General features: G+C 42.0%; 1 protein-coding gene across 1 annotated transcript in view; it reads right to left on the reverse strand.

Moving 5' to 3' along the window:
- PINX1 (PIN2 (TERF1) interacting telomerase inhibitor 1) overlaps window positions 1-27,575 on the reverse strand; it is an 83,609-nt gene that overhangs the window by 51,284 nt on the left and 4,750 nt on the right. The window contains exons 3-6 of the mRNA XM_082618621.1: window positions 26,144-26,236; window positions 24,321-24,399; window positions 13,552-13,644; window positions 7,343-7,419 (exon numbers count right to left, since the gene is read on the reverse strand). Of these exons, the coding sequence (XP_082474747.1) occupies window positions 7,343-7,419; window positions 13,552-13,644; window positions 24,321-24,399; window positions 26,144-26,236 (342 nt within the window). The remainder of the gene's footprint in view (window positions 1-7,342; window positions 7,420-13,551; window positions 13,645-24,320; window positions 24,400-26,143; window positions 26,237-27,575) is intronic.

Below are 27,575 nucleotides of genomic sequence, written 5' to 3' on the forward strand. Positions count from 1 at the left end.
AAAGGTTCTTCATCATACGATTACCTGAAGCAAGCACTAGGCTGGAAAGCTGCTCACCTTTTGAGTGGTGATGCGGATCCGGGTGAGGCGGGAGGCAGAGTGACAGCCGTGTGCAGGAAGTGGGGACATTCAAATTTAAGAGCCCACATCTGGTAAGCCATTCACAAAACTCAACCCAGTTCACAGATACGGGTTATGAACATGAAAATTCAGAACTAGTGAGAAACAGCCTTCATTTCAAAGGTGTTTCAAGTCAAAAATTAAAAAAAAAAAAAAAAAAAGAGAGAGAGAGACTTCTTTTCCCAGTGATCTTCCCTCTGAGTTATTTAGGGTAGTCTATAGAACTAGAAGAGAGACTGGTCTAAAATACCCCATGAATTCAACCACCCAAAAGAGAAGAGTCTGCTTGGAAGGTAGTTTTCAGATTTGACATTCAGCAAGAAATGGGAAAGGGGATTGGTGATGATTAATGAGGGAGGGACACAAACCACAATGAAGTCATGCTTTGGTTCAAAAAGCAAAAGCTATCAGAGGAATGCACGGCAAGTGATCATTAGCTGGGTATCCTGAGAGGACATAAGAAATACATGGTTTCTAATTCAATCAGGTTATAAAGGTGAAGAAATTGACAATTATTTGGCCCAAAGCCTATGCCAGAAGCGTGTTGTTTAGAGAAACAAAGTAGAAATGCTGGTAACACACTCTCAGTCCTTGCTATGGTTTAGGAGTATTTTCTCTAGTGATAAGGCTGAATCAGGAAACAAGCTGGATAGAGGAAGGAAACTGGGAAGGTGGGGGAGGGAAAAAATGAGAGAAGGGAAAAAAAAAAAGGAGTATCAGGAAGTTCAACGAGATAGGAACTAACAGAATTTGTTTTTCAGTATCTCCAACTTCAACTTGCGACCAAGTGAGAAAAGACACACACACACACACACACTTGTGCCTCTAACTCCCAGCAGGCACTGGCCTGCTGCAGGTCTCATGGGGCCCTAGTAATTTCAGTTCAACACATTCAATCATTTCTTTGTCTCTGTAGGAAGTGCATACATCTCCAGTTTAGGCGTACGCCAATCCAGAGTTACCGTCTTCCCGTGAATATAGTCAGAGTGTAGTCCCTGAAGAGACAGGAAGGCTTTAACTTCTAGCGCAGTGAAAAACAGTCAAGCCTGTGAAAAACTATTCCAGAGTGAAATGCAATGTTGGAAAACCAATTTCTGGCAAACAGGATTGATTTTTAAAAACATAAAACGGCATAAGCAAACATTCATTCAATAATCCTTCCTCAAAAATCTACTATGGACACTAGTGGATTATGCTTGGCATTGGATTGAAATTAGTTGATGGAATTTTCCTGTTCTCAGAGAAGAGAGAGTTATTTACTGATCAAAACATTTCAAAAAGAAAAAAATACTTCAAATATCAACCATAAAGCTATACAAGCCATGATTTTTAAGATGAGTAACAATTAAGTCTATTTTTTTAAAAACAGAAGTACAATGAAATTTCAATTTACTGAATCCCTACCATGTGCCAAGCACTGAACAGATCACACACTGGGCCCCCAGGAACGAGTACAGCATAAGTCCTCTCTCTTTAAGTAGGTCATTGTCCAGTGTATGTGACAGATGAGAAAGTCTACATGTAAAAATACAGTGGATCGGGCTTCCCTGGTGGCACAGTGGTTGGGAGTCCGCCTGCCAATGCAGGGGACGCGGGTTCATGCCCCGGTCCGGGAGGATCCCACATGCCGCGGAGTGGCTGGGCCAGTGAGCCATGGCTGCTGAGCCTGCGTGTCCGGAGCCTGTGCTCCGCAACTGGAGGGGCTGCAGCAGTGGGAGGCCCACGTACCACAAAAAAAAAAAAATACAGTGGATCGATTTCTTCATTAAATGTATAAAGGTGAGAGACAGAATAGAAGGCGTAATTTAAACTTCATAAACGTGTCCTGGACATCTTGAGTTTAGCTTGGGTTGTTGTTCTGTTTTGATGTGAATTTCTTTTTATTTCTACATATTACAAGCAACTCGTACTACCCTCACAAAGAAAATTTTCATTTTAAGTGATTTTTTTTTTTTGGATTGGGAAGAGTTTGTTTTGTTTTGTTTTTATGCATAGTCCTGGATTTAAAGTTTCTTTATGGTTCAAGGACTCCTGTGAAAATCAGATGAAAGCACTGGACTTTATATATCCAAACACACATGCACAGAGACCCACATACAAATTCTTTATGCAATTTAAAAGAGTTCACCAACCTCCCCATAATGAGCGTACCCCGAGACACTGCCCAAAGAGCTCTCCTATGCTGACACATTACAGATGGCAAACCTGTCACATTATGATACACCCTATATTTACATATCACTGTACGGTTTGATATACTTCCAGAATTACTAAAGTCAATGACTTAACCGATAGCCTTGGGCTTTAGAGACATCAAGTGATCTGATTCTACAAGGCGTTCTCGAAAGACCCATGAGATAGAAGACATAAAATCTAGCATGGAAACGTGCAGGAGGCAGGTCACTGAAACTACAATCAGCCCTTAAAAACCTGGGTATTGATCATTACTGATATGAGCAGACTCAGCATCAGACTGTGAGCGATCCAATGATCCATATACATGATATTCTATTTCAGATCAGACAATTCAATTAGCAACAGTGATTGCTAGGGGGAGGGACTATGGTGGAGCGAGTGTGACTACAAATGGGGCCAGCATGAAGGAGACGGTCGTGGTGAGGGAACAGTTCTGTACCTGAATTCGACAGTGGTTACAGGATCCACAAACGTGATGACATGGCATAGAACTACACAGAGATCGCACCAACATCAGTTTCCTAGTTTTCCTCTCGTACAATAGTTAATAAGATGTAACCCCTCTGTACTATCTTTGCAACTTCCTGTGAATCTATAATTATTTCAAAATTAAAAGTTTTTAAAAAATAAAAAGCAGAAAAACCTCATGACTGGTATTAATTAAGGGCTGCTAATGTTTTTGTGTGTGTGTGTGTGTGTGTGTGTGTGTGTGTGTATTTAGATCCTTCAGTTCATTTGAGAGACAGAAAATACACAAGTAACATGGTACCTATGCTCCAGGAACTCAAGCTAGCTTGTTCTTAATTCAGCCTGCCTACAGCTCCAATGACAAAGTAAAATGTTCCCAAAGCTGGCCCAGGCATTTGGTAATATGCTTCCAAACCCCTAACAGTTCAACTCTGATTGAAGGCAAGGTAGTGACGTTTTGAAACTTAAACTATTATTTTCAGCAAAATGAGAATCATTTTCCCACAAAGTTCTGTTAAAGTATTAACTATTTATGTCTCTGGCAAAATCTCAAGTAAAATTTCTACATCATAACTAGATCATTAAGATGCAGATTTTCTTTTTCTTTTTTTTTTTTAAACACAACAAAAGTTAATTAACATTGGCAGTAGTGTGGTATAGGGGAAAGAGCAGTGACTTTGGAGTCAGAGGGACCTGGATTTCAATCCCATCTGTGCCACTTCGGAGCTTGGTAACAAACCTTTCTGAGCTTCTCTGCAAGAAGGTCGATAATGATGCCTACTTCATAAGATAGTTATGAGGATTAAATAGAGAAATAAGTGTCTAGCACAGTGTCTGGCACACCGATGCTTAGTAAAGCTGCAATTTCTATTATCGTAACAGCCAGGGGTTGTAGAAATCGGCGGGCTGGGCTTAATGTGAGAGGAATGATGCGCCCCTAGCCTGGTGTGGACAACGCCCAGGGTTCTTTAAACCTAGATGCAAAGACAGGATCAATATCAGCACCTTACCCAAAGCACCCAGAGAGGTACTACAGCTTTAACATTTCATACCACCATGGTTTCTGAGACTCCAGAATCGACCTCCAGCAGCGCCTTGGCCTTGGCAATGCCAAAGATTAACTTGAGGCCAATGTTGCTATGGGGGTCAAGGGAGTAAAACAAAGCAATATTCCTTCCAGCTGAACACTGGAGCCAAAAGAGGTTGTGTTTTCAAACAGATCTGATCAAAGGACTCCAGCCCTCAGCTAGAAGGGCTGTTGTAATTAACATGGTAAGGTTTCTTAGCAACGGTTTACTTAGCAACAACGAAGGTACAGGTATGCCTCAATAAAAGCGAACTCAATATATGAAGATCCATATGTGTGTAAAAGACAAATTTAAAAGTGACTGCTTTACAGACAGGCGTTTTATTTGGTGCCTAAAAAATGTGATTAGATTTAAGTACATATACACATGCAGGTGTGTGTCAAATGTAAAATACTGCAGAGATAAAAGAAACGAAACTGAGTTATTTGTAGTGAGGTGGATGGACCTAGAGTCTGTCATACAGAGTGAAGTAAGTCAGAAAGAGAAAAACAAATACCGTATGCTAACGCATGTATATGGAATCTAAAAAAAAGGTCACTAAGAACCTAGGGGCAGGATGGGAATAAAGACACACACCTACTAGAGAATGGACTTGAGGACACGGGGAGGGGGAAGGGTAAGCTGGGACAAAGTGAGAAAGTGGCATGGACATATACACACTACCAAACGTAAAATAGATAGCTAGCGGGAAGCAGCCGCATAGCACGGGGAGATCAGCTCGGTGCTTTGTGACCACCTAGAGGGGTGGGATAGGGAGGGTGGGAGGGAGGGAGACGCAAGAGGGAAGAGATATGGGAACGTATGTATATGTATAGCTGATTCACTTTGTTATACAGCAGCAACTAACACCACTGTAAGGCAATTATACTCCAATAAAGATGTTAAAAACACCAAACAAACACTGCAGAGGCCCCATGCGCTCCCCGCGGCACATGCGGCAGTGCCACCAGCGGCAGCGGCATCGCGCCGGAGCTGCTCAGAAATGCAGAATCTCAGGTCCCACCCAGCCCTTGTGAAACAGAACCCACAGCTTAACAAAAGTCCCAGGGGATCTGTGTACACAGGAGGACCGAGAAGCCCTGCTCTAGGCAATAGTCCTGCCACTACAGCCAGAGGCTCCGCCTGCAAAGTTACCCGTCAGGGCCTCTACCAGTGGTTCTCAATCCTTACTCCGCATTACACGGTAGGATAAACACCCGAATCATCTGGATATGTTTTCTTTTAATTAAAAAACAAAACAAAAACAAAAGGGCTCTCTCTTTTTTTTACGTGCTGATGCCCAAACCCTAACCCAGACTTTGGATTTCATTGATCTGGGGTGGGACCCTGACAAGAGCCGTTTTTTTCAAAGCTCCTCAGCCCATTCTCGTGCAACCGTGGTGGAGAAGCACGGCTCTAGAGCAGGAGCTGCACCTTGAGAGAACACAGCCTCTCCACCAAGCAGGATATTAAATACATCAGCAGAATGAGAGATTAAGATGGGCCTGGATATCATTCTTGCACAAAACACAGAATTATATCAAGGTTGGTCTTCTCCACACCAAGTGTACCAAAACAGATTTTCCCTGGGCTAGTACTAGGGAACTGTTTCTGGAGCTCCTCAAATACAGGGGAACGGCTCGCTTTAACAAGATCATAAACGACTATACCTCCAAAAAGTCAAGTACTGCGCAGTGTTGAAAAACCTTATAGCACCTAACACCAGTAAGCCCTCAAATAGATGGCGATCAGAGGACGAGAAACCTCTCGTCTCCTATAACAAAAAGCTTTCCTGTGCTTACCACATAAATTCTTTTAAAGTTCTACCAGAAGCCCGTAAATAATATTTCCTTCCCGATCTGTTCAACTGTACAATTTCAAAGAGGATGCTGGAGAGAGAGGACGCGGGCTGGGGGCAATGAAGGCTGGCAGCAGGGAGAATCAAGTAATCCAAGAAGGCAAGGATTCGGAAAAGCCGGTGCAGTGGGAATGCACACTGGGAGAGCTGGGACACAAAGACAGTCCCCGGGGCCCAAAGAGGGGCGTGGGGCTGAGGTCAAGGCGCAGGGTGTGGCCAGGCGGGGTTGTTAGGGCAGAGCAGAGGCTCAGAGAGCATCCCCGAGGGTACCGAGGATGCTGGAAGGAGGGGAAGCCTGAGATAAGCCAGGGCCGAAGTCCTTGGTGAACCAGGCAGAGGGCCTAATCCGCATCCCACAGGAACCAGGGAGGGGCGGAGCACAGGTGTGACCAGAAGCTGGGTTGTCTGATGACCCTGGCTCTTTTCAACAGCCTCCTGTGAATGAAGCATCCAGTGCGGCCTGAACTCGGGACGCCCCCTCCCTAATGACCCACCTGCCTGGACGTAACCCAGCAGAGCTGCAGGAAATGCCGCCCAGCAGGCCCCGGGGCCCAGGCCTCCCTCCTCTGTCCTCACGGCTACACATGCAGGGGCAGAAAAGTGCTGAAAGACTAGGAGTTTGGTCCTAACCTACAAAGGAAGTCACCAAACAAAATTTCCAATAACCGGTAATTCTGAAGTCTTTGAAAATTATATTAAGTAACAAATAGCTACCACCCTGGAAAATTTTCTGACAGTCTGGAGAAATGTCAGAAATAGATGAAACATGTCTTTTGTGCTCTGTAGCCATCAGGGCCTTGACTAGGAACCAATAAAGGAACGTGAGTATGACACATCAGATTAGTTGAGTGATAGTTACCATAGCTAGTGAAAGCAACCATATATTTCAGATTTTCATAGATATCAATAAGATCAATTTTAAATATTTTTATCCCATTATCTCCAGAAATCCATATTCTAAGAATCCTAATCTTTTGATATCCAAACGACATCCAGGGCTGTCTCTTACAGTTGGAAATGGCACAGAGAACTTTGTGCTGTATTACAGAGCCCAATTTAATAGTTAGGATCGTGAACTACGGATGCACCCCATTCAGGGTGCAGTTTAGTCACTCGATTCTTGTCTTCTAGTTTTGAAACAAACAATATTGTACAATGGAGGAAATGCCACATCTAAATCCCTTCCAGATTCTCCATGCCGATCCAACACTGTCTCAAAATGCTTTTCAAGTGGAAGAGCCCAGGACTGAGCGTGAGTCTGACAGTCTTCCCCATAGCCATGCTCCACGCAATCTGAGCAAAGCGAGCAAAATGGCTGCCTGCGGCGCCTCCCTCTCTCGTGCAGACGGGAGAGACGCTGGCCCCTTTGAATCTATCAGCAACAGGCATTCTTCCCGGAGGTTAGTCTAGTCCTCACACCAGGAGGGAAAAAACCCCAGAGAACACACATTCTTTTTAAAGTTCCTTATAATACATATCATCTATCAAGTATTACTATTCAGAGGATACCATTTAGCCTTTGTATGAAGCCTCCAGAAGTTTTTTTTGGTAACTTTGCCTGGAAAGTACTATGAGTAATAAATATACATAGTTCTATACACAGTTGAGAAATCAATCGTATGTGGTTTAATACCTCGGGAGTCTTCTTATTCTGTCTTTTCCCAAAAATGCAGTCAAGATCTGTTTGGCTCCGAGATGAGAGATCCTTCCCTAGAAAAACATGATGCCTTCAGTAATACATTCTTTCTAAAATAAAGAATACAAATATAAACTATGAAACTCCTGAAAGCAAGATGGGTTTTGGAAAAGAAATAAACAATTTTGTAAACCACTGACCTTCTGTTTCCCCTTCACAGATTACTGCAATCAAATAATTTTAAAATCACTTAAAAATCAAATAAGTGAACCAGAACCCTTGACTTTCTCTTAATGTTAGCAACAGCCCAGAGCATGGAGATCGAGAGGAAAGCTCAGTTCTAAAGCAGCTCTACTACTGGTATGCCTTCAAGGTATGATTTCTGGGCCTCTGGGCTCCCCACTTAGAAAACAGACCCCGTTTACTTCAAGGAGACATGAGCTACTTACTTAGGATTATGAAATGCAGGATAAAAAAAAATGCTGCTAAGAAACGTAGCTCCAAAACCCCACATGAGCACAGGAATGAGAACATACTGCATTTGACACACAGAAGCTCAATAATTAATTGAATGAATGAAATTTTTTAATAAATGCAAATAAAACTCATTGCATTAGGGTGAAAGGGTTTCAGATTTTTCTCTTTAAATTTTTTTACTGTAATAGCTATATCATTTTTAAATAAAAGGATACATAATAAGAGTCGGAAATTAAACGGCTTCTGGCAAAAACAGTGTCCAAAGGATCCTTGATTCTTATTAAAAGCCCTAAACTCTTTAACTTAATTTCAAACCCACAAACCAACTAATTTAAAATTCACTTCTTCGGAATTTCCACTTCTACCAATAATACCCTGTGAGCAGCGGACCAAATCTAGCCCCATTTGTCAACTTCATGGTAAACGTATTCTAAAATGTAACTACTACATATAAAGTCTTGAGGTTCTGGGGGAGTGAGGCTCTGGGTTAGACACCAGAGTCTTTGTTCTGAGTTGGAAGCCTGAGTTCCACTGTCACAGACCCACTTATCTTCTTGGTTTCCTGCAGCAAACTGACTTGGCAAAGTACCGTCATGACCCAGAAGGGTTCTAGTTCACTGACTATCACTGGGGCATTCAAATATGATATTGCTCAGTGACTCCATGAAATTAAAAAAACAAACACCCTTCGATTTAATGCAAAACCAGGCGCCAAAACCAGTTTCCTAGGCTGCAGTACCAGACTCATGGGTCCAGTCAGTGCAACCTGTTCCTGTTAGGAGGACAGGCTCATGTGTGGCTCTGTGCTGCTCTCGCCTCTCTTCCTGAGCTGGAAATAAATGGAGCTTCCTGGTTCTACCTGGTTATTACGTAGAACCCAGACCAAAGACCCCAAAGGAAAGCTACTCAAGAGCAAAATGAAGCCCATCCCAGATGGGAACTCAGAAAACGAACCAGAAAAGTAGGGAATAAAACTGGTGGGGAGAAGTAGACAACGTTCATGAGGTCTGAGATCTATTCCAAGCTTTGCCCTCAGCAGAACCCGTTATGCACGGCAGAGCACATTCGGGCGGCAGTTTCTAGTTCAGAAAAAGGAGTTGTACTGAGTTCAAAATACGTGGCAGCCACCCATCCCTAAGCTAGCTCCTGAAATGGAAAAGATACCCTAAAAGAAATGCAAATGACAATCTCTTTTAGAGCAACTGAACTAAAAGGAATGCTGGAAGGATTAAGAAAGGGAGGGTACATGCAAGGTGACAATTCTAAAACCGGATGTCCAAACATGAACACGCAGTGATGGATGAAAAACCAATCTAGAATCACAGGGAAAGCTGTCAAGCTAGTAGAGAATGTACCAATGAAGGCACAAGCGTTTCTAAAGTTTTGGTGACGGGTTCTCGTAACAGAAATGTCTACCCTTTAGCAAAGTTCACTTAAGTAAATGTAGAAACCAGGATTGTTACAGGCCTTGCTCTGGATTTGATCTGAAAAACAAAACACAGAGAAGAATTAACAGAGACCAATGGAAAGGAACTTAAAGGTAGATAAAACTGTGAAGATGGAAGTGATGTTGAAATAGTTATTAGTTAATGGTCCTGGCTGAATAGTTTACAAATGTTATAAAATTATGGCCAGTTTTGAATAAAATACACATATTAAAAATGAGTTTGAAAGTTATTGGCCTCAGTTCTGAATGATGGTCAAATTACAGCAAATACTGTTGATAAACTTGTCTCTTAGAGAAAATGACAATCAAAAAATTGAACAGAATAGGAAGTATATGTTATCTGCCTGGATTTGGTTTATTTATCTACCAGTCTTCAATTGGCCGTATCATTTCAAGAACCAAGGAAAAAAGGTTCTAGTAGCCAAGCTGACGTAACAAAGTCCATGAAAGGATGATCTGATACTTTCAGAGCACAGCACTTTATTTATGATCATTTTAGCTGTTTTTCTAATCATGAGGATTATCAGGTGTTCCTGTCTATCAGTGCAGCAAATTGGAAGAGAGGAACATGACCGCAGCCAGACACCCTTACAACACCAAGAAGTCCACATGAGAAGCAAATAAAATGATAAAAAATAAACGTAAGAACTTAATAATCATGGAAATTTGGAACCTCTTAGTTTAAGGACAAAAGTCACATAGAGCCCAAAAAGTGCTAAGGTGGAAACTGTATTATAGCACTGTATTATATCCAGGACTCAAAAAACTGAGTTTTTCTACTCAGAGTAAAGGGGCAAGGGTAAGAAAATGCAGGTTTGAGAAATATGTTTGTTAAATAAAAAACACTGAAGGGTTACGTAGGTAGCTTCACTTGCTTAGAAAATTAATTTGCATTCCCCAAACAAGAAGGATAAAACAAATGATACTATATTTTGATTTTGTCTTTTAATGAAAACACATAGGACTGATAATAAGCCTAGGACAGAAGATTAAGAAAACTTCACTGAAAGGGTAATAATGTAAGAAAATCAGGAAACCTGAGAGAATCAGAGCAGGGGGTAAAATAAGTGAGACCCTCACAACCAACAATAAGACAGTCGGAACTTTTTAAAAGCCTGCAATGGTGCTACTTCACAGTTAAATGTCAAAAGAGCCAGAGCCAGAAGAGGAAACGAAACACCCATCACCGGAGCCTGACAGCAGGGGGCCAGCTGGGCCAGGACACTACAGTCCGCGTCCAGACCAGGAGCCGGCCACGCGGACACGCACTCTTGAGTGTAGTTTCCTTGTTTAAGAAGTGAAGTATCACAAATTGTCACAGGAATGAGAAGCCTGAATAAATTACCACAGTGAAGCCACACAAGTACAGTGTACACAACCTTCCACCCACCCACTGCATGACTGGGAGCAACAAGCAATGCTCTCTGGACAACTTCTCACTGTATAATATTAAAAACCTCGAAAACGGCTTTGGAGAAATTTATATTTTCCCTTTTTTTTTTTCTCTGCAGATGTGGCCTTGCCAAACATTTTTCAAATTAAAAGAAACCACTGTTGAAGTTAGGCTTTTAAATAAATATGGATGAAACTAACATTTTGAAATTCTGTAATAAATGGTGTCAAATTTAAATTATAAATTTAGGACTAGAGAAAGGAATAATTATGTATCAGAACTAAAATGCTACAGTCAATATTTAGGCAGTAACAAGTGTTACAATGCTATTTGCTACTGTAATCTTTATCTTCACTCTTCACACCAAGCTAAATAAAATGCCGTCTTTCCATGTTTTAGTTTCCTGGACCATAGATGGAGTTACAGTGTGAATCATCCTCATTAAATAAGTGAGTTAGTTACTGTACTATGAGCATACCCATGGGCAAAAATCCTTATCATCCACTATGCTGAGCAATCAAAATGTCCACACAACGGCATCATTTCTGGTAAGTTCTAAAGCACAACCTATTTTAGAACTCAACAATGACTTAAAAATCTTTCATTTCACAAAAATGGAAACTGAGGCTAAAAGAGGGGAAGAGGTTAAGTGATTTGTATGAGACAGTCATGGCCAGAATCCAGTTTCCTGTGGCCTAAGATAGTCCTCCTTGGAGGAAACTGAGAGTTTATCATTCACATCCAGTGACAACAGCTGCTCTACAAGGAAAGATTTCTTTCAGTAAGTTAAAGAACTTTAAAATAAACGTTTGGGGGACTTTCCTGGCGGTCCAGTGGTCCAGCATGGAGGCGCTTCCACTGCAGGGGGCATGGGTTCAATCCCTGGTCAGGGAACTAAGATCCCACATGCCGTGCCGCACGGCCAAATAAATAAATAAAATTTAAAATAAATAAATAAGTAAATAAAAATAAACTTTCATTGTGGATTGCTGAGATGGACGGTAAATGAGTATTTTCTTCACTACCTGGATTTCTGCCTCCCTCTATCTTTCCTATTTGTTCCCAATCTGCAATTCCTCTATTTTCCACTCAGTCTTCTCTGCTACCTTTGTGACAATATATGTTGTGTTACCCTCCCTGCATACCAATGCCCCCTGCTCCCCAAACAAGGCTAATAAATAAGCAAACCTCATTTTAAGAGACAGAAAAGGAAAGCATAACACACCAAGCAGGTTGATAGGGTCACCTGGCAAGGGCGTGGCTTAACTAGAAACAGAAAGGAGATACTCCCGGCGTCCATTAGATTAAAGTAGATTAAAGAGGTTTATCCCGGCTTTGGCAAATGCTTCAGATGAAATCATGCATGTAGTCAGGTACTAAAGGAAAATGAGAAGATTCTATTCTCAAAAGTCAAAGCTTAAAAGGCTGCCGTACTACCCAAAAGTCACAGCACACTTTTAATTTCATTTTTGCTCAGCACCCCTCCCACTGTATCTATTTCTTTTTTTTTTTTTTCTATAGGGTCTAACGAGAAGGAGGGATATTTAAGGGCCTGGGTATGAAGTGACCATTTAGCCTCTCCCGACAAGGACAGAGGGGCCAACAAGGATTGTTTTCTCTCCTGCAGCAGGTCAGGGGTGGAGAGGAACCCTGCTCAGAAGCCATACAGGAGAACGACAAAGAAGGTTCTATCCTGACAGAAAGAAGAGAGGCTAACACGACGAGCCAGACAAGCCCTACCTGCCAGGACGGGGAAGGGGAAGCCCGGTCTCTCCCTGCACGCGTCCCCGAAGCTAATCGGCTCTCTCCTCCCTTCAGCTCTGCCATGAGCCCTCCCTCAAACCAAACCCAGTCTACCTTTCGGGGTCCTGGCTCCAAATGAGAGCCACCATTAACAGTTTAGAGTAGTGAGAATTCCAGTGCCCACTGCTATTCAGCAGGGTTCTAGGCGTCAGGGAATTCCCAAGCATGCCAACGAGACTAAAGCAAAGACACGTGCTTTTCCTGGCATACAGAGGTAGAAACATACATCCACGCTCCCATAGACGAACCATCAAATGGTGCCTAGATAACATAGTTATCATACTTACACTTGAAGTATATTAATGTAATAAATAACGTTTTGTGCCTGAAAAGTACACTTCGTACACAACACTGTTCCATGGCAAAACACCTGGAGAGTTGATAAGTTCAAGTTAAATGGTTTCTTTCCAACACAAGGCTGCCACCTAGTGGTTAAAGAGGACACCTGCACCCACGACTGACCGTGTGGGTACAGCACTGGGAAGGGAGTGGGGAGGTGGTGATGAAGGAAGACATGCTTTCTAACACTATTTTTGCAATGACCGTGGAACACCTAAGTTAACACTACATGAAACACAGAAACGGTGTGGAATAATAGAAGAGTCAACTCGGGAGTGAGATTTCTCATACTGGAGATCTCAACATGGCGCATAATTCTCTAAATTGGCACATTTTAGGAGCTGTTCAACACCGACAGTAAGCTCTGAAGAACAGGAAAATGTAACTAAAAATGTTGAGCGATAAATTAAAATTTTCTGATCTGGCCACGTAAAGTCCCTTTTCTCCTCTAAACAGCAAGTCAGCTTCCACACTCAGCTTTTTACCAAAGGACTTGTAAATAGTCTAAAGCCGAATCTGGGGCCCACCTCAGAACGAATGAGTCCGCATCTGCATCCTAACAAGACGCCCGGTGACTCACAGCAAGAGTTGAAACGTCAGCACTGCTTTAGATCAATCCAGTCAGCGCGGCCCTCCTCCCCCATTTTGTGAGTAAAACAAGTGATGCCGGTGAAGAGCTAAAAAGGCTTCAAGAAATCCAGTGTGAACACAGAGATTTCAAACAAGTAAAGAAATGCTTAATTTTACCTTTCGTGAATTTCATATAATGAACACGGTTTTTGGAGATTTTGGACTTCACTTCAAGGCTGAAAGATTTCTTCTCCTTGTTGTCTGAGGAGTCTTAAAAAAGCATGAAAAGCATTACGTTAAACTCTCTGCATTCCATTCTCATTCTCTTACAGTGACACAGTCTTATTTAAATAAAATCCTATGAGCCCTATTATTTATTAGTGAACTCTAAAAATGATTAGAAATATTCTTAAACTGTGTACTATGCATCTGGCAGGGCTATTATTCTCCAGAAGTTTATAACATCCTGGAGGAAGAGAAATGAAAACCTCTGTTCACACAAAAAACCTCCACACAAATGTTCATGATAGCTTTATCTGTGATAGTAAAATACTGGAATTAACCCAAAATTCCTTCAATGGGTGAATGGCTGAGCAAATTCTGGTACTCCCTTATATGGGAACACTACTCCACAATAAAGAGGAAGGAGCTGTTGATACTGTGCAACAACCTAGATGGACTTCAAGGGCATAATGCTTAAATGAAAACGTCAATCTACATACTATATGATCCACTTAGACCATAACATTCTTGAAATGACAAAACTACAGAGTTGGAGAACAGATGACAGGTTTCTAGGAACAAAGATGAAAGTGGAGTTTGGAGGTTGGAGGGGGGAAAGGTGGGTGTAAATACAAAAAGGCATCATGAGGCGGCTCTTCTGTGGTGATGAAGCAATTCTATACCTAGATTGTGGTGGTGGTTACATGAATCTATACATGTGATAAAATTGTACAGAACTACACACACACACATACACACACAAATGAATGAAGGCTAAAAAAATAGTGAAAACTGACTAAGGTCTGCGTTCTAGTTAATAGTCAACATGAGTGTCAATTTCCTAGTTTTGATGTTAGGCTATGGCTATCTTAGATGTCACCGCTGGGGGAAACTGGGTGAATGGTATTCAGGACTCTTTCTACTACTATTTTTGCAATTTCCTGTAAGTCTATAATTGTTTCCAAATAAAAAGTTCTGTTAAAAAGTGAATAACGGTAAGACAGATTCATGATAATCAAAAACAGATCAGAGATGATAATCAGGTAGAGCGTGAAGGAACAGAGCTGGCTCTGAGCCACCGCCTCAAACACCAGATTTCACTGGAGGCTCGCCGTTCAGGACAAAAACAACAACGAAAACAAATCACTGAGGAATAAACTCATGTGGTTACTCCTTTGACAAAACAGGAAAACGTGAGCCAGAAAGCAGCCTTAGTCCTTTGCCTGAAATATCAGAGCACGCAGATCCGGGTGAGAGTCAGTGACAGGATTCTCAGTAGCTGCCTGTGTTTCCTCATCTTTATCTACTTGTCAAGTTTAGGTAGCAGAAAGAGCACATCATAGGTAGAAAAGAGACTGAATTTTCCTATGGTTGTGTCATAAGGAAATATAAATACGAGGTTAGAGAAAGGAGAAAAAAGGAAATTTTCACCTTCGTAGTGAAGCAAAACAAGCACCTGTCCATTAAACACATTAGCTAAGGGTAACCCCTCCCAGGAAATCAGTCATTTCAAAAGCAAAGTGTAAACTACAGAGCAAGGCTCTGAACAACATTAAGGCAGATGTTTCAGGCTTTCAGACAATGCCTAGCACAGCTTAATCACATCAACAACCTGAAACATCCTCCTCCGCGGTCACTTCCCAAGATCAGCTTGGGACTTTTTCAAAAACATCCCACCAGGAAACTTTCTGCTCTTTTCTGTGCCCAAACACTTTACATAGCACATAACATTTTCAATTTTGATGTTCCAAACACAAACTACCAAGCACAGTACCAGCTTGAAGTGGCTTTTACCCACTGAAGCCTTATTTAAGCACCGGGCGCTGGGCTGTAAGCTTTCTGTGCCATCCTGCATTCCATCTCGGCAACCGCCCTGGAAGGTAGCTGCTAGGACTAACAAACCGACTTCACAGGACACTGAAGCAAGAGGGGTAAAATAAGGCCCATCAAGGCGGTGGCTGTGACGGAACTGGAACCCAGGCAGATCTGCATGAGAGCACACATCCTTAACCCCCACACTGTGTGCCAGCAGAGCTGCGCTCACACTTCTGGGGACGTGAGAACCTCCTGGGAGCTTCGCCACCTTCTGAGCACACAGCCTAGCCTTTCCAGAGCAAACCCGAGGTCGGACATGTCCTAGGGGAGCAGTTTCTGCCTGGCTGTCCACACACACGCTTTCCTAAAGCTGCTCTGTTCTGTGTGGATGTATCAATCTGCTCCTCCTTCTTTGCTTCTCCCCTGCGTCCTCCTCCCACTTTACACAAGGGGAGCACAAATCTCCTCTGACCAGGATCAATAAGGAACAAGCCACAGTACTGGTGTCATGGAGGCGTCCTTTAATCAAAGCTGCAAACCCAGCACTTCCAAAAAGGTTTTACTGTTCTAATAATTATTTATCAAAATGTATTATTTCCTGGTTTTATGCATTATAATCTACTAATTAATAAAGACAACCTAATCCAAAGTAAAAGTATTTACCCTTAGGCCTTGGGGCTATGAGAAATAAACCCAAATTTTATATGTGTTTGTTTTGTAGCGGAGAAACATGACAGGGTAATGAATTTTTCAAAGTTCAAGCAAAAAAATATATTAACATATTATGGGATACATACAAGGGAAATATTTCAGAGGAAAAGAAACTAGGAAACATAATATCTCTGAATATTAAAGGACTTACTTTTCTATTTCTAAAGAGATGACCATGGATATCAAATTGCTCTGGTATTTAACATCCACTGGATACAACTGGGACTGACAGAATGCTTTTATTTTAAAATGCCAGTTTTCCCAATAGGCAGATATTATATTCTTTGTAACTCTTTAAAGCTGTGATTAAAAACATTATAGATGTCGATCTAAAACTGTGAGATAGGGTATACTGTTTTTCAAAATTCCCTCAGGAGCCCTGGGAGCAAAAAAATTTGAAGATCCCTGTCCTAAACCACACCTTTGTGGATGACAGGTTATCAGAATCCCAGTTTATTTCCAAAATATTTAAAATCACAAGGGACAAAATACCTGACAGAAGTCAAAGGCATTTCTTAAAACCATGAGATAAGTCTATCAAAAAGCTGAGTTGAGTCTGGGCGTAACTAACTGAGATAGGATAATTTTTAAAAATGAAATTTTAAAGAATATAGAGATTTTTGTGTCCCACAAAGGAATAAGGGTTATTTCTAGAATCTTTGCAAGATTCTATGAAGAGAACGGTATAGAATTTCTGTTTAGTTGAAAGGCAAACTGTGTTGATTCGGTAAGCAATGTTAAGGAACTAAAAATATTATTATACCAGAAAAATACGTTACTAGGTTATCATGTCGTCTGCTTGTCAGTTTTAATTCAAGTAATAAGACCAAAAATTCATTTGGATGAAGATACTGTATTTACCAAAGATGACTTGGCAGAAAAATAATCTCAGCTCTCCAGATCCATTTCCTGGCCAGCTTTTCTGTTAAAGGACTATTCTAAAGGCTGGACTGTACTGAGCGAGACGGAGGCAAAGCTAACAGCCCTGTCCCTACCGCAGAGGTGCAGCACCCTCTAGTGGTCTTGAGGTGGAAGTTAACCTATAGATCAGTAACTCAGTTAATGATTTACTATACTTCGATGGCTCACGCAGAAAAAGACTCAGCCTGCACAGGTGATCCTGTGGATGGGGCTGCACACGGACAGGCACCACCACCTCGAGTCTGTTATGCCCTCACCACCTTCCTGACAAATAACACAGGCTTCCCCGAGTCACTTTCAACACTTCCCTGACCGCCCTTGCGGGAATCCATCAGGAAGGCCCGGCTGCGGTGATTGTGCTCAGCCTGGGCAATCAGCACCAAGGGACCTGTCCCGAACCAGGGTTTTCATGGCTATTACAATGGCATTTCTCAGTTAGCAAACAGTAATCACGATACCATCAAATTGGAAAAAAGTAACTTTCCAGCTATCACTGTCAAATCTCAAAAGCAAACTGCTCAAAAATCTGCTTTCTCTTTTCCACAGCTCCAAAAATGAATCTCATAGCTCCTTCCTTTATGGAATCCTGGTGTGATAATTTCTGGGCATCCCTATCACTTGAAAAGTTACAAAGTATTCTCTAACTCAGTACATCAAAGGAGAAAGTTATGATACCAAACAAGGTGAGAAGTTTCCCTGTTCAAGAATGAACGTGTGGGGCTTCCCTGGTGGCGCAGTGGTTAAGAATCCGCCTGCCGATGCAGGGGACACGGGTTCCAGCCCTGGTCCGGAAGATCCCACATGCCACACGGCAACTAAGCCCGTGCGCTACAACTACTGAGCCTGCGCTCTAGAGCCCATGAGCCACAACTACTGAGCCCACGTGCTGCATCTACTGAAGCCCACGCGCCTAGAACCCGTGCTCTGCAACAAGCGAAGCCACCACGTTGAGAAGCCCGTGCACCGCAACAAAGAGAAGCCGCTCGCCGCAACTAGAGAAAGCTTGTGTGCAGCAACGAAGACCCAACACAGCCAAAAATAATAAATAAAATAAAATAAATTTATCTTAAAAAAAAGACTGAACCTGTGAATGCCTCTAGGTAAAAGAACCCAGACGCAAGAGATTCTGCCTCCATGACGATGGTCACAGTAAAGGCCACCTCAAGTCTGACACCTTAATCATGTCATTGAACCTGTTTACGAAAAGTGGTGGCCATTACACAACACCAGGTTTTCATTAAGGTAGACGTTGATTCCCGATACTCAAATTGTTGCATCTGTCCTCTTTAGTTAACCTTCATTACAGGTTTAACATGACATAAATTACACTTGCCATGTTTTACCTCCAGAAAAGGGCCCATGCAATTTTCAGGACTCTTTTATCGCCACAAACATCACCACACGTAGGAGTACTTGAAGTCTGTACAATTAGTTATAAAGCAAACCCCTCATTACCACCTCCAGGGTTAGAAACAGAACACTACCTGCATCTAGAAGCATCCTGCAGCCCTGTGCCTCTTCCTTCTGTAACAGGGGTTCTCAGCCTCGGAACTACTGCATTTTGGGCTGAATAATTATTTGTTCAGGGCAAGGAGGAGAGACACAGCTGTGCTGTGCATTGCATCAACAGGATGTCTGGCTGCATCTCCAGCCTCTCCCGACCAACGTCAGTAACATCCCCCCAGCTGTGATCACCAAAAATGTCCACAGATATTGTGAAATATCCCATGGGAGGCAAAATCATCCCCAGTTGAGAACCACTGTCCTAACAGTAACCAATACCATGATTTTGGGGATAGCCACCCTTCCCCTTACTTTTCGTTCTGGTTTTAACCATTCTGGGGGGAGAGAAAGTGCCTAAAGCACAATGGACTCACATACCTGTGTAACTACCAACTGGGTCAAGAAACAGAACAAGAATATCAGCCCAGGAGTTCCCCATGAGCCCCTTCTCAATCCCAAACCCCTCCCCCTCCCCAAAGGTAATCACTGTTGTGACTTTCATAGTAGAGTACTCATTTCTACTATGAATAACTTTATAACAAAAGTTGTAACAAAATAACTTTGTTATAACAAAGTAACAAAATAACTTAAGCACCCAGGTCTAGTACCTAAATATCAGATTTCTGCATTCCATTTGAAGTTCTATGTAAGTGGAATCACACTGCATGTTATGTGTCCCACTTTCAATCAACATTGAGTTAATGAGAGTCTTCGACACCAGAAGCAAACTACAGCCTGTGGACCAAATCTGGCCCACCACCTACTTTTGTAAATAAAGTTCTATGGGAACATGGCCACATCCATTTGTTTATATATCATCTCTTGCTGCTTTCATACTCCAACAGCCAAGGAGTTGTGACAGAGACGCTTCGGTCTGCAGAATCTCTCTATCTGGCCCTTTGTGGAAAGTCTGCCAAACCCTGCCCTACACTCACACATGTAACTGTACTTTATTCTTCATTTCTTTGTAGTTACAAATGTGGCAGTCTACTTTTCCGTTCTACTGTTTGCAGACATCTGGGTTATTGCCAGTTTGGGGATACTACAGATAGCGTTTTAAGTATTCTTTCCTTCTGACGGAAGGATGTACATCCTTGAAAATTTCCTTTCTTTATGGCCTACTGGTGGTAAACTTTTTGTCTGAAAATTTATTCTTGAAAGATGTAATTGCTGAATGTAAAAGTCTAGGTTGCCAGTTATATTTCCCTCAATATATTCCTCCAATGTCTTTGGCTCTCACTGTTAAGAACTCTGCTTTCATATGTCACTGTTGCGTCTTCGAAGATAGGAAGTCTATTGTCTCTGGCTGCACTAAGAATCTCCTCTCTCTCTCTCTCTCTCTCTCTCTCTCTCTCTCTCTCTCTCTCTCTCTCTCTCTCGCGTGTGTGTGTGTGTGTGTGTGTGTGTGCGCGCGCGCGCGCGCTGTTCTGCCATGATGCTATGTGGTCACATCTGCTATGACATTTGCGAGTAGAGACTTGTAATGTAATCTGCATGGATTCTCTCCATCTTCTTAATCTGTGGATTTGCTTTATCACCAGTTCTAGACAGTCTTCAGCCCTTATCTCCTTAAATTTTTTTTTCAAAGTACCATTCAGTCAGAACAACTCTTTTCTTTTAAACTTTATTATTATTTTTTTTAATTTATTTTTGGCTGCGTTGGGTCTTCATTGCTGCACACGGGCTCTCTCTAGTTGCGGCGAGCGGGGGCTACTCTTAGTTGCGGTCAGCAGCTTCTTACTGTGGTGGCTTCTCTTGTTTTGGAGCATGGGCTCTAGGTGCACGGGCTTCAGTAGTTGCAGCACGCAGGCTCAGTAGTTGTGGCTCACAGGCTCTGGAGTGCAGGCTCAGTAGTTGTGGCACATGGGCTTAGTTGCTCCGTGGCATGTGGGATCTTCCCGGACCAGGGATTGAACCTGTGTCCCCTGCAATGGCAGGAGGGTTCTCAACCACTGCGCCACCTGGGAAGCCCCTATCTCCTTAAATTTTGCCTCTGTTCCATTCTCTCTCTTCTTGTGCTGCTGAACTTTTATTAGATATTAGATTTTCTCACTTTATCCTCCATCTAAACTTCTATTCCATATTTCCATCTTTTCGTCTTTCACACCTGCATTATGGATACTACCTTCTAATCTATGGTCTACACTTTCTTCAGCTGTCTACTTTATTAAACCCAACAGCATATCCAGTATCCAAACCTGTGTGTTAGAAGCCACCTAAAGTCATCAATAATGCAAACTTACAAATACCTGATGGGAAAGAAAAAGCTTAGGAAACAAAGAGATTTGGATAAATTTTCAGATAAATCCCTCATATCTTTGCTACTCTCTCTCAACTATTCAGGAGCTGAAAAAAATTGGGAGATCTAGTTATTTTCGTATTTACTTCATTTCTTTCTCTCACACTAGATTTGAAGTATTCTTCGGAGGGGGAATGAGTCTTTTTATCTATTTCTGTATCCTTAGTCTTCAAATAATACCCTCCAGAAAGTGAAAAGACAACCCACAGAACTGGAGAAAATATTTGCAAATCATATGTCTGATAAAAGACTTGTACCTGGTATATATTAAAAATCCTTACAAGTCAACCATAAAGACACATAGCACAGTTTAAAAATGGGCAAAAAATCTGGATACTTCTTCAGAGAAGACACACAAATGGTCAATAATCACGTGAAAAGATGCTCAGCATCATTAGCCGTTATAGAAATGCAAATCAAAGCCACATGAGACACCACTCCCACCAACTCGCAAGGCTATAATCCAAAAGACAGATAACAGAAAGTGCTGGCTGAGACGCAGAAAGATTAAAACCCTCATACACTGCTGCTATCACCCAGCAATTCCATTCTAAGTATAAACCTAAGAGAAATTAAGATATATGTCCACACAAAAACTTGTATGTTAATGTTCAAAGCTGCATTATTCAAGATAGACAAGAAGTGGAAACAACCCAATGTCCTTCAACTGATGAACAGATAAACTGCAGAATATCCATACAGTGGACTATCATGTGGCAATAAAAAGGAGTGAAGCACTGATACATGCTATAACAAGGATGAACCTTGAAAACATTATGCTAAGTGAAAGAAACCAGTCACAAAAGACCCATGTTGCATGATTCCATTTATATGAAATGTCCAGAATAGGCAAATCTTTTTAACATCTTTATTGGAGTATAATTGCTTTACAATGGTGTGTTAGTTTCTGCTGTATAACAAAGTGAATCAGCTATACGTATACATATATCCCCACATCCCCTCCCTCTTGTGTCTCCCTCCCACCCCTCTGGGTGGTCACAAAGCACCGAGCTGACCTCCCTGTGCTATGCGGCTGCTTCCCACTAGCTATCTACCTTACATTTAGTAGTGTATATATGTCCATGCCACTCTCTCACTTCATCCCAGCTTCCCCTTCCCCCTCCCTGTGTCCTCAAGTCCATTCTCTACGTCTGCGTCTTTATTCCTGTCCTACACCTAGGTTCTTCAGAACCTTTTTTTTTTTTTTAGATTCCATATACGTGTGTTAGCATACGGTATTTGTTTTTCTCTTTCTGACTTACTTCACTCTGTATGACAGACTCTAGGTCCATCCACCTCACTACAAATAACTCAATTTCGTTCCTTTTATGGCTGAGTAATATTCCATTGTATATAAGTGCCACATCTTCTTTATCCATTCATCCGATGATGGACACTTAGGTTGTTTCCAGCTCCGGGCTATTGTGAATAGAGCTGCAATGAACATTTTGGTACATGACTCTTTTTGAATTATGGTTTTCTCAGGGTATATGCCCAGTAGTGGGATTGCTGGGTCATATGGTAGTTCTATTTTTAGTTTTTTAAGGAACCTCCATACTGTTCTCCATAGTGGCTGTACCAATTCACATTCCCACCAGCAGTGCAAGAGTGTTCCCTTTTCTCCACACCCTCTCCAGCATTTACTGTTTGTAGAGTTTTTGATGATGGCCATTCTGACCGGTGTGAGGTGATACCTCATTGCAGTTTTGATTTCAGAATAGGTAAATCTTTAGAGTCAGAAAGTAAATCAATGGTTGCCTAGGGTGGTTGGGGGAAGTGGGGAATGAATACTGCTGGGTACAGAGTTTCTTTTGGGGTGATGAAATGTTTCATAATTGGTTCTGGTGACAACTCTGAATATACTAAAAGCTGCTGAATTGCACACTGTAAATGGGTGAATGGTAGGCATGTGAATTACACCTCAACAAAGCTGTTAACAAAAAGTGCAGCGACTCCCTGCCCTGTCCCCTGACCCCACACTCTTAGCTGGTTCTTCTCATTTTCCTTACTACATGTTTCTCAATAATATTCTCATGCTGCTATTTCTTACCAATTTTCAATTGACTTCCAAAAACAGAACTGAGGAACAGGATGCAGTTTTAAATTGGCAACTGAGTGTGGACCTTGTTGAGAAGGTGCACAGAAGCTATCTGGGGGAAGAGTGTTCTAGAGAGAGGGAGGAGCCAGTGCGAAACCCCAAGGCAGGAGCACGCTTGGTGTATTCAGAAGGCAGTGCAGGAGTCGGTGTGGTCAGGATGGAGCTGGTAAGAAGGGGGTGGGTAGGAGACAAAGTCAGAAAGGGAGAGGATCCATATTGTGTGAGGCTGCAAGTCCGCTGCAGGGGCTTCGGCTTTTATCCTGAACAAAAAAGAGGAACCAACGGCGGGTTCTGGGCAGGAGCAGCACAAATGGACTTACATTTTAAGAGAATCGCTCTGGCTGTTAGGCTGAGACACACTGAAGGAGTCTGCGCGTGGACGGAGAAAGATAAATTCAGCGCAGCAGCTCCCTGTCAGGGCATTCTGCCCAGGGGACACTTGGCGCTATTTGGAGATATTTTTGGTTGCGACAACTAGGGGGAGGGGTGCTAGTGGCATCTTGTGGGTAGAGGTCAGGGATGTTGCCAATCATCCTAAAATGCACACGACATGCCTCACAGCAAAGAATTATCTAGCCCAAAACATCAGCAGTGGCATGGCTGAGCAGACTGGCTTTAGAGGCTCCTGCAATAATCCAGACAAGAGATAACAGCTGCTCAGACCATGTTGGTTACAGTGCAGGTGACACGGAGCAGTCAGGGTCTGAATATATTTTAAAGGTAGAACCAACAAAATTTCCTAGTGGACGAAGTTCTTTGGCCGGAACAGCTGGAAGGATGAAGTTGACATCAACTGAAATGGGGAATATGGTGGAGAAAACAGGCTGTGGGCTATGGGTGTCAAACAGTTTGCAGGGTGCAGGTGGGGGAGGTACAGAACCGGAGTCTGGACCTGCTAGGTGCCAGGAGTCGACGACACCCTGAATGCAGACACTGAGCAGGGCGTTCAGGAGAGAGGGTAAAGGAGCAGAGGGAAGTGTGGCAGTGGTCACCACACATCGCCCCATGAGACCAGAGGGCGTAAGAAGAGAGCCAGGGCCAAGGAAAGATGAGAGAGGGCCAAGGCCGGAACTGCGGGACCCCGGACATTGTCAGGCTGGGGAAAGCCTGGGAAAGGCAACAGAGAAATGTAAACTGAATAAAAGCTTTATCTTGTCATTCTCAAACTCGTAATGGGGAAAAAAGTGTTTGCTTATGACTAAGGTTAATTCAATGAGAATACCCCTAAAACATAAACAGAAATGACTATTTGGGAGAGCTACAATCAATTGACTTTCAGATATAGGATGCTTACGGTAAAAAAGAGTTGATAAAAATATCTCAGATTGAGATTATGTCTTCTATAAGCCTAATGGATAAAAAGCAAAGTCTCCTTACCTGCTGTTTCCTGCCCATGGCAAGTGCTCAGTTCAGCCAGAAGCTGGTTAAAATCATCTTGATGAGCAATCCAGTTGTCCTGAAAATACCAAAAAATCAATCAGAGACAAGCCTGTAGTTTACCTAAGCTGAGATAAAATATATATTGGAATCAGGGAAATCTGGTAGTTAATGTGAATTTTTAAATGTTTCACAAAAATATTATTTTATAAATTTGAATGAAAAAGAAATAGTATAATTTGAAATGTAGTTTATCTATATCATTATTAAAAATGAGGACCTTGGAAGTTTAAGCCCTGATCTCAAATGTAGATGACTTATCAAGTCAACTTACAGTCAAATAAACAACAGGCAACCTGTGTGCTAAAAGTTAAAATAAAGCAAAATAAAATATTTTTTTTCCACTATGGGAAAATTACGTAGGTCAAAGGAAAAAAGCAGTGACAGATCTGAGGGCTCTCTTCTTTGCTCATTTGAGCTTAAAATATTTTGCCCAATTCTGCTTGCTTGCATCCGCCCCAATTTCAGAAAACAGTAGTGGGGACAGGAGGAAGAAGGCCTCCAGCTTCCCTGAATCAATCAGCACCCATTTAAAAGGGGCTCAGTTAATAAGCTCATCATAACAAAGACGACCTGGCTTTAAAAGAGAATGAACATCTCCAAAACAATATCAACCTGTGGGGAGCAGGGTTTCAATTCGGGAACTTGCCTCATGCGTACTTTTTAAAGAATGCTTAAGGTTAAGGTATATTGAATAGGTTAACCGGGCAATGCTTCTCCTAAAAAGTAAAGTATATCTGTATATCCACCTCTTCAAAACTACCTTCAAAATCAACCTTACATAAACTCTTTTTTTAAAATTGTCCAAGGTGTGTTTATTAATTGATGAAAATAGACGATATGGCTAAACATTCCATCTAGTAAGTGTGTGACATTCCGAACATTTTGAAGTACTGGTCTTGGATTTTGTCCTCAGAAATAGAACATTCCCCTGCCCCTTTTTTCAAGTTTATTGAGATATAGTTGACATATAACATTATATTAGTTTTAGGTGTACAACATGATGATTTGACAACATGTATATGTTAAACTCTTCCTTTAGTGGTTTAAGATTTTAGCTGTTAGCCCAAACAATTTTAGCTGCTCCAGTCCACTACTCTGAGCTATTGATCTAAGCAATGTAACCCAGTTTACCTAAAGTAATTCCCCAGATTTCCTACCAGATTCTGTTGGCTGCAAAAATTTAAGAACAAAGCTTTCGGTTTAGATCCTTTCTACAGTGAGCAATGATACTGAAAATGAAAGGCAGGGTAAGCCATGAACTTTTAATTACAGGGTCATATTTTCAAAGTGTCAGTGTTTTAAGGGGGAAATGTGAATAAGTTCAAGTGCTATACACCAACAGTCAGAAACAGACAGTGGGACAGGAAAAGAATACCACTTTCTTTCAGTATTTCCAAAACGAAATGCCACCAATTTGAACAATATAAGCTAATATTACAACGCAGGTAAAGATGAAAATTCCTCTCTGTCCTGAAATGAATATTTCTTTAAAAAGAACACTTCTTGCAAAGTTCAGCAATAAAGCTACTTTGGATCTCTTATGCATAAGCAAGTAAAGAATCCCATAGGGCAACGAGGCAAAACGATGACCCGTTACAGATGCCCAGCAGCTCCGTTACGGGCTCCTTAGTTATCTAAAACATGTATGGTACACGCTTGAACAGCTGAAAAGTGATCAATCAATTTGACTGGATTAAATTTTTTACACTGACAAAAATATCAATTATGCAAGAAAGCCCCCAGCAGACGCTGTTGCTCACTTCGTTATTGATCGTAGCTCCTAGTCCCAGGTGGTTGTTTTTAACTTGAACTTTAATATGATCGGTGGCTCCTTGCTCCTGAGCCCCTAAACCCTGTGGAGATTAAACACAAGAGTTAGCATTTTTATCAGGTATAAAAATACCTCTCTTCCTTCATCAACTGTTTGATTAATCACTAAACATCTAGGAGGCATTATCCTTGTCCTCAAAGAGGACACAGTCTAATGGATCCTTACAAGATTCTGTAATATCAAGGATGCACCTACAATAATGAATGCCAATCCTTCAACCTGTGACCCACTTCAAGGACCATGGAAACACTAAAGAGAACATCCTTCCTCTGATGCTCAAAAGCAGAGTGCTACTGCCAAACTAATAGAAGCCCATCAGAGGCATTAAAGTCTACGGTGCTTTCCATTAAATAATTTTACAAAACAACGCTGAGGAAGGGGACTCCAAGCGCCCCGCATCATTAACACTCATTTGTAAAGAGTCCCAGAGCGCCTGGTGTACTAAATGGCACCCAAGGTGGCTCCAGCACAGTGGATGGAGAAAAAATAAGGTGATATAAGGGGGCCAGACCTTAAGGACCTTGGAAGTTATGGGGAGAATTTGGATATTATTTTTTAAAACAATGGGAAACCACCAAACTTTTAAGCAAAGGAATGACATGATCTAATTTCTGTATTTTAAAAGCTCATTATGGCTGCTGTACGGCAAATGGCCCAGAGGAGGAAAAGAAGGGAGTCAGGGAGGCAGCTGAGAGGCTGCTGCGTTGATCAGGGCAAGCAATGGCGGTGGCTGGTCCAGGATGGGGCCCCGGATGGAGAGGAATAATGACTGGGGATTCGGGAAGTGAGAGCGGTCAAGGAATCAAGCACGACTCCCAGGTTTCTGGTTTGAGTAAGCTGATAGGGTGCTCTTTGCAAAAATGGGGAAAACCTGAGAAGAAAAAGATTTGCGGGGGGCGGGGGGGAATCAAGAGTTTTATAATAAAAATGATCTACCTGAGATGAGGACAGAGAAGGGACTAGGGCTGAACCCCAAGGAATTCCAAAGTCAAAAGTCTAGAGGAGGAAGAGCCAGCAACAAAAATTTCGCAGTGGCTGGTAAGGCAGAACGAAAAACCGGGAGAGAGGGCAGTACTGTGGAAGCCAAGACACTGGTATTTCAAGGTATGTCAAGTCGATTATGTCCAGTGCTGCTAAGGGATAAAGTAATGTGAGAACAAGAAAGGATCCATTGGATTTGGCAAGATCTTTAAAGACCTTGACAAGAACCGTTTAAGTGCAGAGGTATCAGCAGAAGTCCTGCATGAGTCAGGAATAAAGGGAATGTGAGAAAACGGAGAAAATGTGTAGTCTAGCTTTAAGGGTGAATAAAATCTTACTCTAAGCAACATAAAACTCTGATGGTTAAGTATGATTCCAAA

This window comes from Mesoplodon mirus (genome assembly GCF_964341445.2).
Source record: "Mesoplodon mirus genome assembly, chromosome: 1".
In the NCBI taxonomy this organism is placed as follows: domain Eukaryota; kingdom Metazoa; phylum Chordata; class Mammalia; order Artiodactyla; family Ziphiidae; genus Mesoplodon; species Mesoplodon mirus.